General features: G+C 50.1%; 1 protein-coding gene across 1 annotated transcript in view; it reads left to right on the top strand.

The window, feature by feature from the left end:
* The first annotated feature begins 4,950 nt into the window (after positions 1 to 4,950).
* The window catches only part of SYMPK (symplekin scaffold protein), a 35,306-nt gene continuing 27,701 nt past the window's right edge, over positions 4,951 to 12,555 (top strand). The window contains exons 1-6 of the mRNA XM_004381590.2: positions 4,951 to 5,420; positions 5,563 to 5,628; positions 6,919 to 6,972; positions 7,070 to 7,143; positions 9,641 to 9,767; positions 11,135 to 11,384. Of these exons, the coding sequence (XP_004381647.1) occupies positions 5,316 to 5,420; positions 5,563 to 5,628; positions 6,919 to 6,972; positions 7,070 to 7,143; positions 9,641 to 9,767; positions 11,135 to 11,384 (676 nt within the window). The 5' untranslated portion in view covers positions 4,951 to 5,315. The remainder of the gene's footprint in view (positions 5,421 to 5,562; positions 5,629 to 6,918; positions 6,973 to 7,069; positions 7,144 to 9,640; positions 9,768 to 11,134; positions 11,385 to 12,555) is intronic.

Here is a 12,555-nt window from a genome sequence, read left to right as displayed (position 1 = left end):
CGGGGTCCCCGCCGTCCCGGGCGCCGCGGGAGGCGGCCACGCTTTATAGCCGGGACACCCCCCGCCCCTCGCCCGCCCCGGGCTGCCCTCCCGCCTCCCCGAGGGCGGCGCGCTCAGCCTGGGGCGCCCCCTGCGGGACTGCGAGGAGAGAGACCTCAGGCGCCGGGAACTGCTTCCTGGGGACGCGAAAGCAGGAGACGGCTGAAGAGTGAGGGAGCTACTGGTGTGAGACACTGCTGATATTAAAGGTACCAAAGGTAGAACTCTGGAACACTTCTACCCGGGGCGAGGACATCACCTCGACAAAAGAGAACCAATATCCAGAACCCAACATGGCAGTCGCGGAGGAAAGAGGGCCCAGCGCGCAGTGCGCTCTAGGGGTCCCGATGTACCACTTGAGGACCGTTAGGAGAGCCTCAAAACCACACTCCCAATGTACGGATGGGAAGACTGAGGCTTCCGACGGCTGGAAATGTTTCAGACTGTACAAACAGGGTCAGGGTCAAAGGTGGAGGCAATCGGGCCTCTGATCAGACCACACTAGGACAACAGACCCTCTCGAAGCTTCGCCTCCCGGATTCTCTAAACTCTCCAACCCCGGCCGTCCAGGGACTCAGAACCACTGGGAACTCCATTTCCCAGAAGCCTCTAGCCCCCTTTACGCCCCGTGCTTCTGCCAAGGGACTACATTTCCCAGAAGGCGTGTGAGGAGGGGTCCCAGGGCACTCGGGGGAGGGAGGAGGGCCGCTCGCGCAGCACGATGTAGGGGCGGGGTCGGGGCAGTCTGGACTTCATTTCCCGGCAGGCCGGCGGGCGGGGCGCGTGCGCAGTGTCCCGGCGGCGAGCGGAAGATGGCGACGGCGGCGTCTGCGAGGAGGCGCTGCTAAGGGGGCGCGAGGGGGACGGAGGCCGGAGCCCGGGTGAGCTGGGGACAACGTAGGGGCCCGGGAACGAAGGGAGGAGGGGCCCTGAGTAGGCAGGGGCGCTTGGGGGCCGCGACAAGAGAGGGGAGCAGTGGCATTCGGGACCCCAGTTTTTTCCCCTGCTCAGGGCCCTTCCGTGGCTCCCCAGTGCGCTCAGAGCAAAGTTCCAACGTGGCCCCCAAGGCGCGCCCGCCTCGCGGTCCTTACTGGCCTTCTCTCTGCTTTTTTGCTCACACCCCCACCTCGCACAGCTGCACTGGCCTTCGGTTCCTCAAACTCGCCGTGTACCTCCCCGCCTCATGGCTTTTGCACATGCTGATTCCTTTGCCTGCTGTACCCTTTTACTCATTCTGCCTGACTAACTCCCATTCATCCTTCGGGGTTCGGTACAAACGTCACTTCCCCTGCGAAGCCCTCCTTTCCCGCCCTCCACCCCGAAATCCGCCTCTTAAACGCTCTCATAGGTCCCTGTTTCTTTCCTTCATGTCGCGTGTGGTCTCATTTGTTATTATCCCTTTTTGTGTATGATTCTGTCTGTGACTGTAGTTCCATGAGGGTAGGGAATGGGTGTGTCTTGATTACCACTGTGTTCCCAGTATAGCGCCGATCACACAGGAGGCGCTCAGTTAATGTTGATTGAATGAAAGATCTTCCCAGGACCCTTCTGTGGGGTGGCCGCGGGTAGGTTTCGGACTCTGAGTGGGAGTAGGCAGTGGTACTCCGTAAAGAGCACACTGGGGAAGGGGGGAGAGGATGTTCATTATATTCCAGTGGGGAACTTCAGTATTCTGAGTTGGCTCATGGCCATGCCCCTTGGGGTATGTGAGCAGATCTAGCGGCAGAGAAACAATTCCTTTTACAGAGGCAGGATGGTACAGTGGTGATGAGGAGGGATTCTACAGCCAGACTGCTGGCTCTACATCTTATACTTTGTGTGCCTTTGGTCAAGTGACTTTACTTCCCTGACCTTCAATGTCCATCTCTGTAAAATGGAGATTAAAAATAGTACCTACCTCAAAGGGAGTCCCAGGGTGGTGAAATAGGTTAACGAGCTTGGCTGCTTACCCATAGGTTGGAGATTGGAGTCCACCCAGAGGTGCCTTGGAGATCTACTTCCAAAAAATTGGCCACTAAAAACCCTATGGAGCACAGTTCTATTCTGACACACATGGCTTTGCCATGAGTTGGAATCAACTGGATGGTAACTGGTTTACCTACCTCAAAGAGTTATTATTGTGAAGTTTAAATGACTTAATATATGTAAAGTGGTTAGAATTATGCCTATCACATATTAAATGGTCAGTAAATATTAGCTATTATGACCTTTAAAACATTTTGGGGCCACAGGGCAGGGATAGTGAGCCCAGTGATGGAGAAGATCCTTTGGCAAGAGTGTTTATTTACTCAGCAGATATTTATTTAGTGCTTACTATGTGCTAGGTGCTGTACTACATGCTAGGGATGTAGAAGGTGAACAGAAATAAAATCTTTGCCATCATGGAGCTTATAAATGTGTAGTGGGTTAATGATAATAAGTGCCTTGGAGAAAAATAAAGAAACGCAGGTGAGGAGGGCAAGGGGGTTGAAATTTGAAATTGGGTGGTCAGGGCAGGTGGACAGCAGAAGTGAGGGAGGGAGTTGTGCTGATGTCTGGGGTAGGGGGGTGTTCTAGGCAGAAGGAAGAGAAGCATAAGGAGGAAGGGGCATGCTTGCCCTGTTCAAGGAACATCAAGGAGGCCAGCATGGCTGGAGCAGGGAGCGCCAAGAAGAAAGAAGGAGATGAGGACGGGGAGGAGGGGTCATGTAATGTCTTCTAGGCCTTGGGGAAGACTTTGGCTTCACTCTGAACGAGATGTGAGAGTGACAGACAGCAGTGAAAATACGCAGGAGGCTGTTTACCCAGTTTATTTATCTAGTGCTGCTATAACGGAAATACCACAAGTGGATGGCTTTAACAAAAAGGAACTTATTTTCTCACAGTCTAGTAGGCTAGAAGTCCAAATTCAGGGCACCAGCTCCAGGCTTTTTCTGTGGGTTCTAGGGAGAGGTCCTTGTCATCAGTCTTCCCCTGGTCTAGGAGCTTCTCAGCCCAGGGACCCACTCCCCTCCTGGCTCTGCATTCTTGATGGCATGAGGTCCGTTGCCTCTCTGCTTGCTTCTCTCTTTTATATCTCAAAAGAGATTGACTCAAAATACAGCCTAATCCTGTAGATTGAGTCTTGCCTCATTAACATGTTGTCGTTGTTAGGTGCTGTCAAGTCAGTTCCGACTCATAGAGACCCTGTGCACCACAGAACGAAACACTGCCCAGTCCTACGCCACGCTCACGATCGTTGTCATGCTTGAGCCCATTGTTGCAGCCACTGTGTCAGTCCATCTCATTGAGGGTTTTCCTCTTTTTCGCTGACCCTCTACTTTACCAAGCATGATGTCCTTCTCCAGGGACTGATCCCTCCTGACAACATATCCAAAGTACATGAGACGAAGTCTCCCCATCCTTCCTTCTAAGGAGCATTCTGGTTGTACTTCTTCCAAGACAGCCTCATTAACATAACTGCCTGTAATTCTGTCTCATTAATATCATAGAGGTGGGATTTATAACACATAGAAAAATCATATCAGATGACAAAATGGTGGACAATCACACAATACTGGGAATCATGGCCTAGCCAAGTGGACACACGTTTCTGGGGGATACAGTTCAATCCATAACAGTAGTCATTCGTTCCGCAGACATCTATCGAATAGCTACTCTGTACCGTATATAACCTTCCTTTTTAAAAATGTATCTTTTTCAACCTCCCCAAATTCTGTTCCCCTGAGGTAATTATTGTTAGTGGTTTGTGGACTATTCAGATCTTTTCCCATGTACATAACAACAACAGCCATAGCCGTTTAACATCTACTACATATACTAAGAATAGCCCTGGCAGTCAGGTACTGTTACAGTCCCCGTTGTACAGAGGAAGAAACTGAGACCCAGAGAAATTAAGTTTCTTCCCTCAGGTCTTTCTATGGATACACACACACAAGCTTGGCATAAATGGATTAAATTGCACATATTATTTTGTGATACAGCAGACTGTTGTGGACATCCGGTTGTGATAATACATTGAGATCTACCACATTTTTTTTAACGCTGTTTCTTCCCACTTCTGCTTTTTGGTTTATCCCTTTTGTTGTATGTTTTTACATATATATATATATATATGTATATATATGTATGTGTTTCTTTTGCTTTTGTAAAAAGGGAGCATATGGTAATACCATCTTCCGGTTTGCTTCTTTTCACTTAATATAGGCTCTCTCCATCAGTGTATAGAGATTTTCCTCATTTCTTTCTTTTTCCTCCCTTATTCCTTTTTACAGCAGCATAGTATTTTATCATGTGGATGTATCACAGTTTTTTTAACAAGTTCCACTGTTTAAGAACATATGAGTTGTTTCTAATCTTTTGCTATTACGAATAGAGCTGTAATTGATATCCTACATTAATCATTGTATAATTTTGCCAGTGTAACTTTGGGATGTTGTTGCTAGCCGCCAGCCTCCAACTCATGCTGACCCTGTGCACAGTGGAACAAAATGCTGCCTGGTCTGGCCATGCCCATGATCATTTGGGGGGTTGGACCGTTGTGATCCGCAGGGTCTTCATTGACTGATTTTCAGAAATAGATTGCCAGGCCTTTCCTCCTAGTTCATCTTAGTTTGGAAGCTCCGCCGAAACCTGTTCAGCATCATAACACACAAGCTTGCACTGACGGCGGGTGGTAGCTGCGCATGAGGTGCATTGGCTGGGTATCAAACCCAGGTCTCCCTCATGGAAGGCTAGAATCCTATCACTGAGCCACCACTGCCCAAAAGTCGCCCCTCCCCTTTTTGTTAAACAGCTCCATAGTATTTTAGAGAATGGCCGTAGTATAACCTGTTTAACCAGGACTTTGCCGATGTATCGATTACCAACCGTTGGCAGGGCTGCATGACTGGCTTTCCCCAGAGCTGTGTTTGAGAAAGTCAGAGCGCAGCCCTGATGGAAAGACAGGAGGCAAGGAGACTAGCAAGGTGGCCGCTGTGGTTCCTTTGTCCAGCCATTCAGCAGATGTTCTGGTCTGCCTGCTGTATGTAAAGTACTGGAGCTGGGACTTGAGGACCTGCCTGGGAGTCCATCAGGGAAGGCAGGTGACATCAGTCTCCTCCAGATTACAACTGCCATGCACACATACATACAGTCTGGAGTGGGGAGGGGCTTAGAAGGCCAGACAGGGAAAAGACAGGATGAGGAAGTGGGCTGAGCCCTGTGTTGGTGATGAGGTGCAGGTCAGCCCAGCCCACCCACAGAAGCCCAGAGCTTGACCCATCCCCTTTTTCCCCAGGGAATACCTGACAGCAGCTATGGCGAGCAGCAGTGGGGACAGTGTCACCCGCCGGAGCGTGGCCTCTCAGTTTTTCACACAAGAGGAGGGAGCAGGCATTGATGGCATGACCACCTCAGAAAGGGTGAGTTGTGGAGAGAAGGGCTCGGAGTCGGGAGGCACAGCCCTGGCTTTCGTCTGGCCACCCCAGGTCACAGAGCCTTGGGAGTGCTTAGGGGCTAGGCTGGCAAGGCCAGCACCACCCCCTGCCTCTCCTTCCCCTCCAGGTGGTGGATCTCCTGAACCAGGCGGCGCTGATCACCAATGACTCAAAGATTACAGTGCTTAAGCAGGTGAGGGGGTGGGGAGAGGAGGCGGGCTGAGCAGGACAAGGGGATGGGAGTGGGAACCTACAGAAGAGAAGACACTGGTAATAACGCTAGGGTTCACATATTACACACTTAGTGTATGCCAGCATGGTGCTCAGTGCTGTACGGGCATGATCTCATTTCACTCTCACCAGAGCTCCACAAAGCGGGGAAAGGCCATCCCTGTTGTATAAAGAAGGAAGCAGAGCCTCAGAGCTTGCACAGTTAGCCCTAGGTCGCTCCTCTAGGAGCTAGCTGAACTAGGACTTGAATCCCGGGATCTGACTCTGACTCCTGGCCTCTTCATTGCATTTCCTCTCTACCAGGGTCAAATCCAGCAAGGAAAACATACATGTCACCAGACAGTGAGGACCCAAAGTGTGCAGGGGTGGGACAGAAGAGCCCAGGGAGTTGAGGGAGCCCAGGGGGCCACCTGACCCAGCCTGGGAAGTCAGGGAGGGCTTCTTGGAGGAGCTGAGATGTGAAGGATAAGGAGAGAGACAGGTCAAGTGAGAGAGGGAGAGCATCTCAGGCAGAGGGCATAGACAGCGTGTGCAAAGGCAAAAGAGGATGTGGGGAATTTTGTGGGCTGGGAATGGTTCAGAATAGGAGGCAGAGTTCTGTGACTTGAGGTCAGGCTGTCTGTGTAGAGCCCCAGTTCTGCATGTTCTGAGTGGGATGCTGACAGTACTTCCCTCATGGGGTGGTTGTGAGGGCCACTCACAACAACTCCTTAAACGTGTACTAGGAGCCAGGTCCTTGCTGGCTGTGGACTGGTATGTGGATGTTGATGGGAAGGGCTTATTCCAAAGAGCCTGGCAGGTACGAGGGTCTCAGGAAATGGGTTCTCACTGCTGAATCAGGAGAGTAGTAAGTGGCAAGCAGTAGGAGAGTAGACATAATTGATGCACCGGTTGAAAAATGCCAAACCTCACAGAGATAGGAGCCCTGGGGCATTTCCCGCCTTTTCTTCTGCCCCACTGTGTAACACATACCCACTACGTACCAAGACCTACACCTTGTAGAATCTCATGGAGGCCTCACAACAGCCCAGTGAGTTGATGTTTAAGATCCCCATTGTATAGAAGAGCAAACTGAGGCTCGGAGAAGGGAGGCCACTTGCCTAGGACCGTGGTGGGGAATGGTGGAGCCAGGATTTGAACTGAGTTTATGTGCTGCCTGCCGCCATGCTGTTTCCCCTACACTCTTCTGTCTGCATTGATTGGAGCCGGTTTTACGTATGTGTTTCTGCTCCCTGCCCCCATCTCCTTGGAGGTCCAAGAGCTGATCATCAACAAAGACCCCACACTGCTGGACAACTTCCTGGATGTGAGTGACCAACGGGAGAGAAAGGAGCCGAGCCGGGGGCGGGGGTGGTGTGGTGTCCTGGCACAGCCCTGACCGGCCTTCTTCCTGGCCTTGGTAGGAGATCATCGCCTTCCAAGCAGACAAGTCGATTGAAGTGCGCAAGTTTGTGATTGGCTTCATCGAGGAGGCCTGGTATGGGGAGGCGTGGGGAACCCCGGGTGCCCCCCTGGTGGAGCCAGCCTCTTCAGCTCCTGGCCGGGCCCTGCCCTGACAGCCCTGCCCTCCACTTCCTAGACCCATTCCCCTGCCCTTGCACACCAGCTCCCCAGCAAATATTTAAAAAGGTCGGCATCTTTGTTTATCCATGATTCCTCTGCTTCTCGAAGTCTTCACTTCTACGGCATCAGTAAGGCCTGTCAGCTCTGCTTCAAAATATGTACAGAACCTGACCAGTTCTCAGTGATTTCCCTGCTCCTGCGCTGGTCCAAGCCCCCCTTACTTCTGCCTGCGTCCAGTGGCCTTCCCACTGCTTTTCCATTTCTGCTCTTGCATGTGGCAGCCAGAGTGTCCCTGCTACCGTGTGAATCTCCTGCTCTCAGGCCTCCGCTGGCCCATGATCTCACTGAGGTTGAAACCCAAACTCCTTGCTCTCACCTCTTCCTCTCCTGACCCTCCGCCTCCCTGTCTGCACTCCAGTCACTGGCCTCCTTCTGTTCCTCAGAAAGCACTGTCCTGCTGTACAGCGTCTACACTTGATGTTCCTGTTAGGGGGCCCTCATGCCCAGAGAGTCACATGACCCCCCCAGGGAGCCACGTGGGGATCCCGCACTCCCCTTGGGTCTCTTCCTCAGAGGGCCCTCCTGACGGCTTTAGTGCAGCACACACACCTCAGGCCCTCTGCTCCCACTGTGCTCTGTAGTGGGCCTCATGAATTGAAATTGCCTCGATTATTCTCTTCCCCAGCACCATGAGGACCAGCCTTTTCTGTACTGCTGACCACTGCATCCCCAGTGCCTAGAACGGTGCTGGCATGTAGTAAGGGCTGCATAAGTATCTGCTGAACACGTGAATGAACTTAACAATACTAGTAACCACCATGTGGGGTGCTTATGCTGCCACGCACCATACAAGGCCCTTTCTTGTATCATTGCCTACAATTTTTACACCAGCCTTAGGCGATGGGTGCTGGTGTTATCCCCCTTTTACAGAGAGGAAGACGGAGGCTCAGAATGGTAAAGTGACCCACCCACATGGGGTCATTCACTCACTCATTCATTCATTCAACATTTACTGGGTTGCTTTGTTAGTTTCTATTTGCCAGGCACTCTCCTAAATGTTGGGTTCCTGGGTGGCACAAATGGTTTGTGCTCAGCTACTAACCAAAAGGTTAGCAGTTCTAACACACCCAGCAGTACCATGGAAGAAAGGCCTGGAGATCTCCTTCCATAAAGATTATAGCCAAGAAAACCCTATGGAGCCCAGTTCTACTCTGTAACATGGGGTTGCCATGAGTCGGAATTGACTCAGCGGTGACTGGTTTGGTACTAAATGCTTTACGTACTTGGTTATTTAATTCTCAAAGTAACACTATGAATTAGTTGTTTGACCTATTTTACTGAAGAGAACACTGAGCCCTGGAGAGGTGAGATGAGTTTCGTAAGGTCAAATAGCCAGTATGTGGCAGAGCTGGGATTATAACCCATGTGTGACTCCACAGCCAAATTCTCAATCTCCCTTCCCTGGGAGAATTCTTGGTTAATCTGCCTGAGTTTGCAGAGTCCACTTGTTCAGCAAATATGTATCAGATGCCTGCTGTGTGCCAGGCACCTGTGTCAGGCTGCAGGACATAGCGGTGAGCAAAACATGGGTATCATTCCTGCCTACAGGGGCTTATAGTTGAGTTGCTTATTTTTTGACTGATGCGATTAATACCTAGTTTCCAATTGTCATACATGCTGTGAAAATTATGCTCATGTACTGAGCTCTAAGTATGGCCTTCCTGAGTTAGTTTATTCATTGAACAGACACTAAATTGAAGGCTTTTCATTTATTCTTTCCTTCAACAAATTCTGAGGCCCTCCTGGTCGTAGGCCCTGAGTCTACTGAAGAGGAGAGGATCCACCTTCAGAGCCGTCAGCCTTAGCTAATCAAATCAGTAAACAAAACTAGAGATTACATAAAGCAAAGTGTTTTAAAGGTTATAAAGGTGGCTAATATTTACTGATGTTTTCTGTGTGCCAGGCACTGTTCTAAGCATTTTACAAGTATTCTCGCAACAATCTATGAGGTAGGTAGTAGTATTCTAAATGAGACAAAGTCACTTGCCCAAATTCACACAGCTAGTAAGTGGCAGAGCCAGAATTTAAACCCAGGCTGCTTGGCTGTACTGCCCCTTATGTGAACAACAGAGTAAAGGGGGTGAGGAGGCTGGGTGCTGCAGGACCAACCCAGGTAGAGGGTCCAGGGACAGCCTCCATCAGGAGATGCGAAGCATTGTTCTCAGCTTCCAGATGTGCCAGCAATGCAGCTCCTGCCCTCACAGCTGACCTGACACCACCATTCCTTCTTCCCACCTCTATTCTAATCCCCTGGGACACTGAAATCAGGATTTCCCTTCCCTCCTGGACCCCAGGCTCCTACCACCTACCATAAGACCACTTTGACCTTCCCTCTTTTCCTCCATCCCCAGCAAGAGAGACATTGAGTTACTGCTGAAACTGATCGCAAACCTCAACATGCTCCTGAGGGATGAGAACGTGAATGTTGTGAAGAAGGCCATCCTCACCATGACTCAGCTCTACAAGGTGGCCCTGCAGGTGAGCACTCCCTTCCCACCTGAGGACATGCCGTCATCCTGACAGGTCTCATTTCCACACAGATCAAATCTGTTACGAATCAAAACCAGAGTCACATCAAATTCTTTATGGGCAAGATGTGCTGTTGGTCTATGAGAGCATAAAACAAGGGCACCTGATGTAGTCTGCTTGTCAGGGAGTTGCCAGGAATCCTTCCATCCATCCGTCCGTCCGTCCATCCTTCCTTCCTTCTGTCCATCCATCCATCCTTCTTTCCATCCATGCATCCATCCTTCCATCCATCCATCTTCTTTCCATCCCTCCATCCTTCCTTCCATCCGTCCATCTACCCTTCCATCCATCTTTCCATCCATCCATCTATCCATCCACCCGTCAATCCATCCATCCATCCTTCCTCCATCCTTCCATCCATCTGTCCATCCTTCCTTCCTTCCTTCTGTCCATCTGTCCATTCTTCTTTCCATCCATCCATCCGTCCTTCCATCTATCCATCTTTCCATCCTTCCTTCCATCCATCCTTCTTTCCATCCATCCATCTTTCCTTCCTTCCTTCTTTCCATCCCTCCCTGCATCCATCCATTCTTCCATCCATCCATCCCTCCACCCATCCTTTCTTCCATCTGTCCATCCTTCCTTCCATCTTTCCATCCATCCATCCATCCACCCTTCTTTCCAGCCACCCTTCTTTCCATCCGTCCATCCTTCCTTCCATCTTCCCATCCACCTGTCCATCCACCCTTCTTTCTATCCATCCATCCATCCATCTGTCCATCCTTCCTTCCATCTGTCCATCTATCCATCCAACATTCCTTGAACACCTCCTCTGTACCTAGTACTGTGCTTGGTCATGCTGGGGACACAGCAGTGACCAAGACAGTCCAGTTCCTGCCTTCATGGGACTCAGAACCCAGTGGGGAAGACAGAAACTAATCCAAAGATCACATTAATTATGGACTGTGAAGGACAAGAACACACTATGATGCGGTGTTCATTGACATTAATGAGATGAATGAATCTATTTCATCTCCACATCTCATGAGGTCAGCATTATTATTCCTTTAACTTCCTTAATATTTCAGTCTTTATCACCCTGGGTTGTCACTGTCTAGTGATGGATCTATCTTCTCCACTGGACTGTGAGCCCCATGAGCGCAGGGCCAGCCCTGTCTTGGTCACCAGTGGGTCCTGTCCCCAGCATCACCTAGCACAGTACCAGGGACAGAGTTAGAATTCAGTAAATGTTTCCTAAATGAATGTATCCATCATCACTTAGGGATCTCTGGGGAGGGGGAAGAGTGTTGGCTATTGATGTCTTTTCTCATCCGCATCTCTGAATCTGTGTCCATCCCTCTCTGGGCTGCTGGCAGTGGATGGTGAAGTCACGGGTCATCAGCGAGCTCCAGGAGGCCTGCTGGGACATGGTGTCGGCCATGGCCGGGGACATCATCCTGCTGCTGGACTCTGACAATGACGGCATCCGCACTCACGCCATCAAGTTTGTGGAGGGCCTCATCGTCACCCTGTCGCCCCGCATGGCGGACTCGGAGGTGCCCCGGCGCCAGGAGCATGACATTAGCCTGGACCGCATCCCTCGTGACCACCCCTACATCCAGTACAGTGAGTGCCGCCTGCCAGCAGGTGCCTTGTACCTGTCACTGCACCAGCCCCTGGAACTTCTGCCTGTCACTCCCCTCCTTCCCCCCTTTCCTTCCTGCCTTTTAATTTTTGGAAACAATACAGAGTGATAGTGAAGAACCCTGATGGTAGGCTCAAGTCCCAGCTTCCCCACTGATTTACTGTGTGAACTTGGGCCAGTTACTTCTCTTGGGACTTTATTTTCTTTTTTGTAAAATGGAGATGATAATAGTACCCTTTTTCACAGGTTTGTAGTGAGACTCCATGAAGGTGTGGGCACTCAATTTTACTGGTTTTTGCACTGCAAATTATAAAAGTAATACATAAAGCAAAACAAACCAAACCCATTGCCACTGAGTCAATTCCGACTCATAGCGACCCTATAGGACAGAGTAGAACCATCCTGTAGAGTTTCCAAGGCTGTAAATCTTTACAAAAGCAGACTGCTACATCTCTCCAGCAGAGCAACTGGTAAGATCAAATTCCCCACCTTCTGGTTAGCAGCTGAATGCTTAACCACTGCGCCACCAGGGACCCTTAGAAATAGTACATGCTCACTATAGAAGTGTCAAGCAATATAAAGAGAAATAACTTAAAAATGGAAAATTCGTCCCCCAGTCCTACTTTCCAGGGGTAAACACTGTTAAGAATATCGTTTCTCTCCACACCTTTTTAATACACATGCAGATATTTGTAGGTATCTGTTCGTAATTCTGCATTTGTTTGCTTTTTTGTTTACAAAAATGGGACCAAGCTTTATGTTTTTATCCAAGAGGCATTAGAGTATAGCCACTTGGGTTCAAATCCCAATTCTACCATTAGGCAAGTGGCCTGTTGTCTCTGAGCCTGTTTCCTCGTTGATAAATTGGGGATCATTATTACTGAAATCACGGAGCCCTGGTGGCACAGTGGTTCAGCACTCGGCTGCTAACCGGAAGGTCAGTGGTTTGAACCCACCAGCCACTCCATGGGAGAAAGATGTGGCAGTCTGCTTCTGTACAGATTCCAGCCTTGGAAACCCTATGGGGCAGTTCTCAGTCCTGTAGGGTCACTATGAGTCGGAATCGACGGCAACAGGTTTGGTTTTATTATTGACATCTACTTTAGGGTTTTGGTTTGAGCAATTTGGTGAATTTATATGGCTGGCATAGTG

The sequence above is a fragment of the Trichechus manatus genome, unplaced genomic scaffold (genome assembly GCF_000243295.1).
Source record: "Trichechus manatus latirostris isolate Lorelei unplaced genomic scaffold, TriManLat1.0 scaffold00087, whole genome shotgun sequence".
Lineage (NCBI taxonomy): Eukaryota > Metazoa > Chordata > Mammalia > Sirenia > Trichechidae > Trichechus > Trichechus manatus.
The sequence above is the reverse complement of the archived record's forward strand: the minus strand, read 5'-3'. Positions and strand labels throughout refer to the sequence as shown.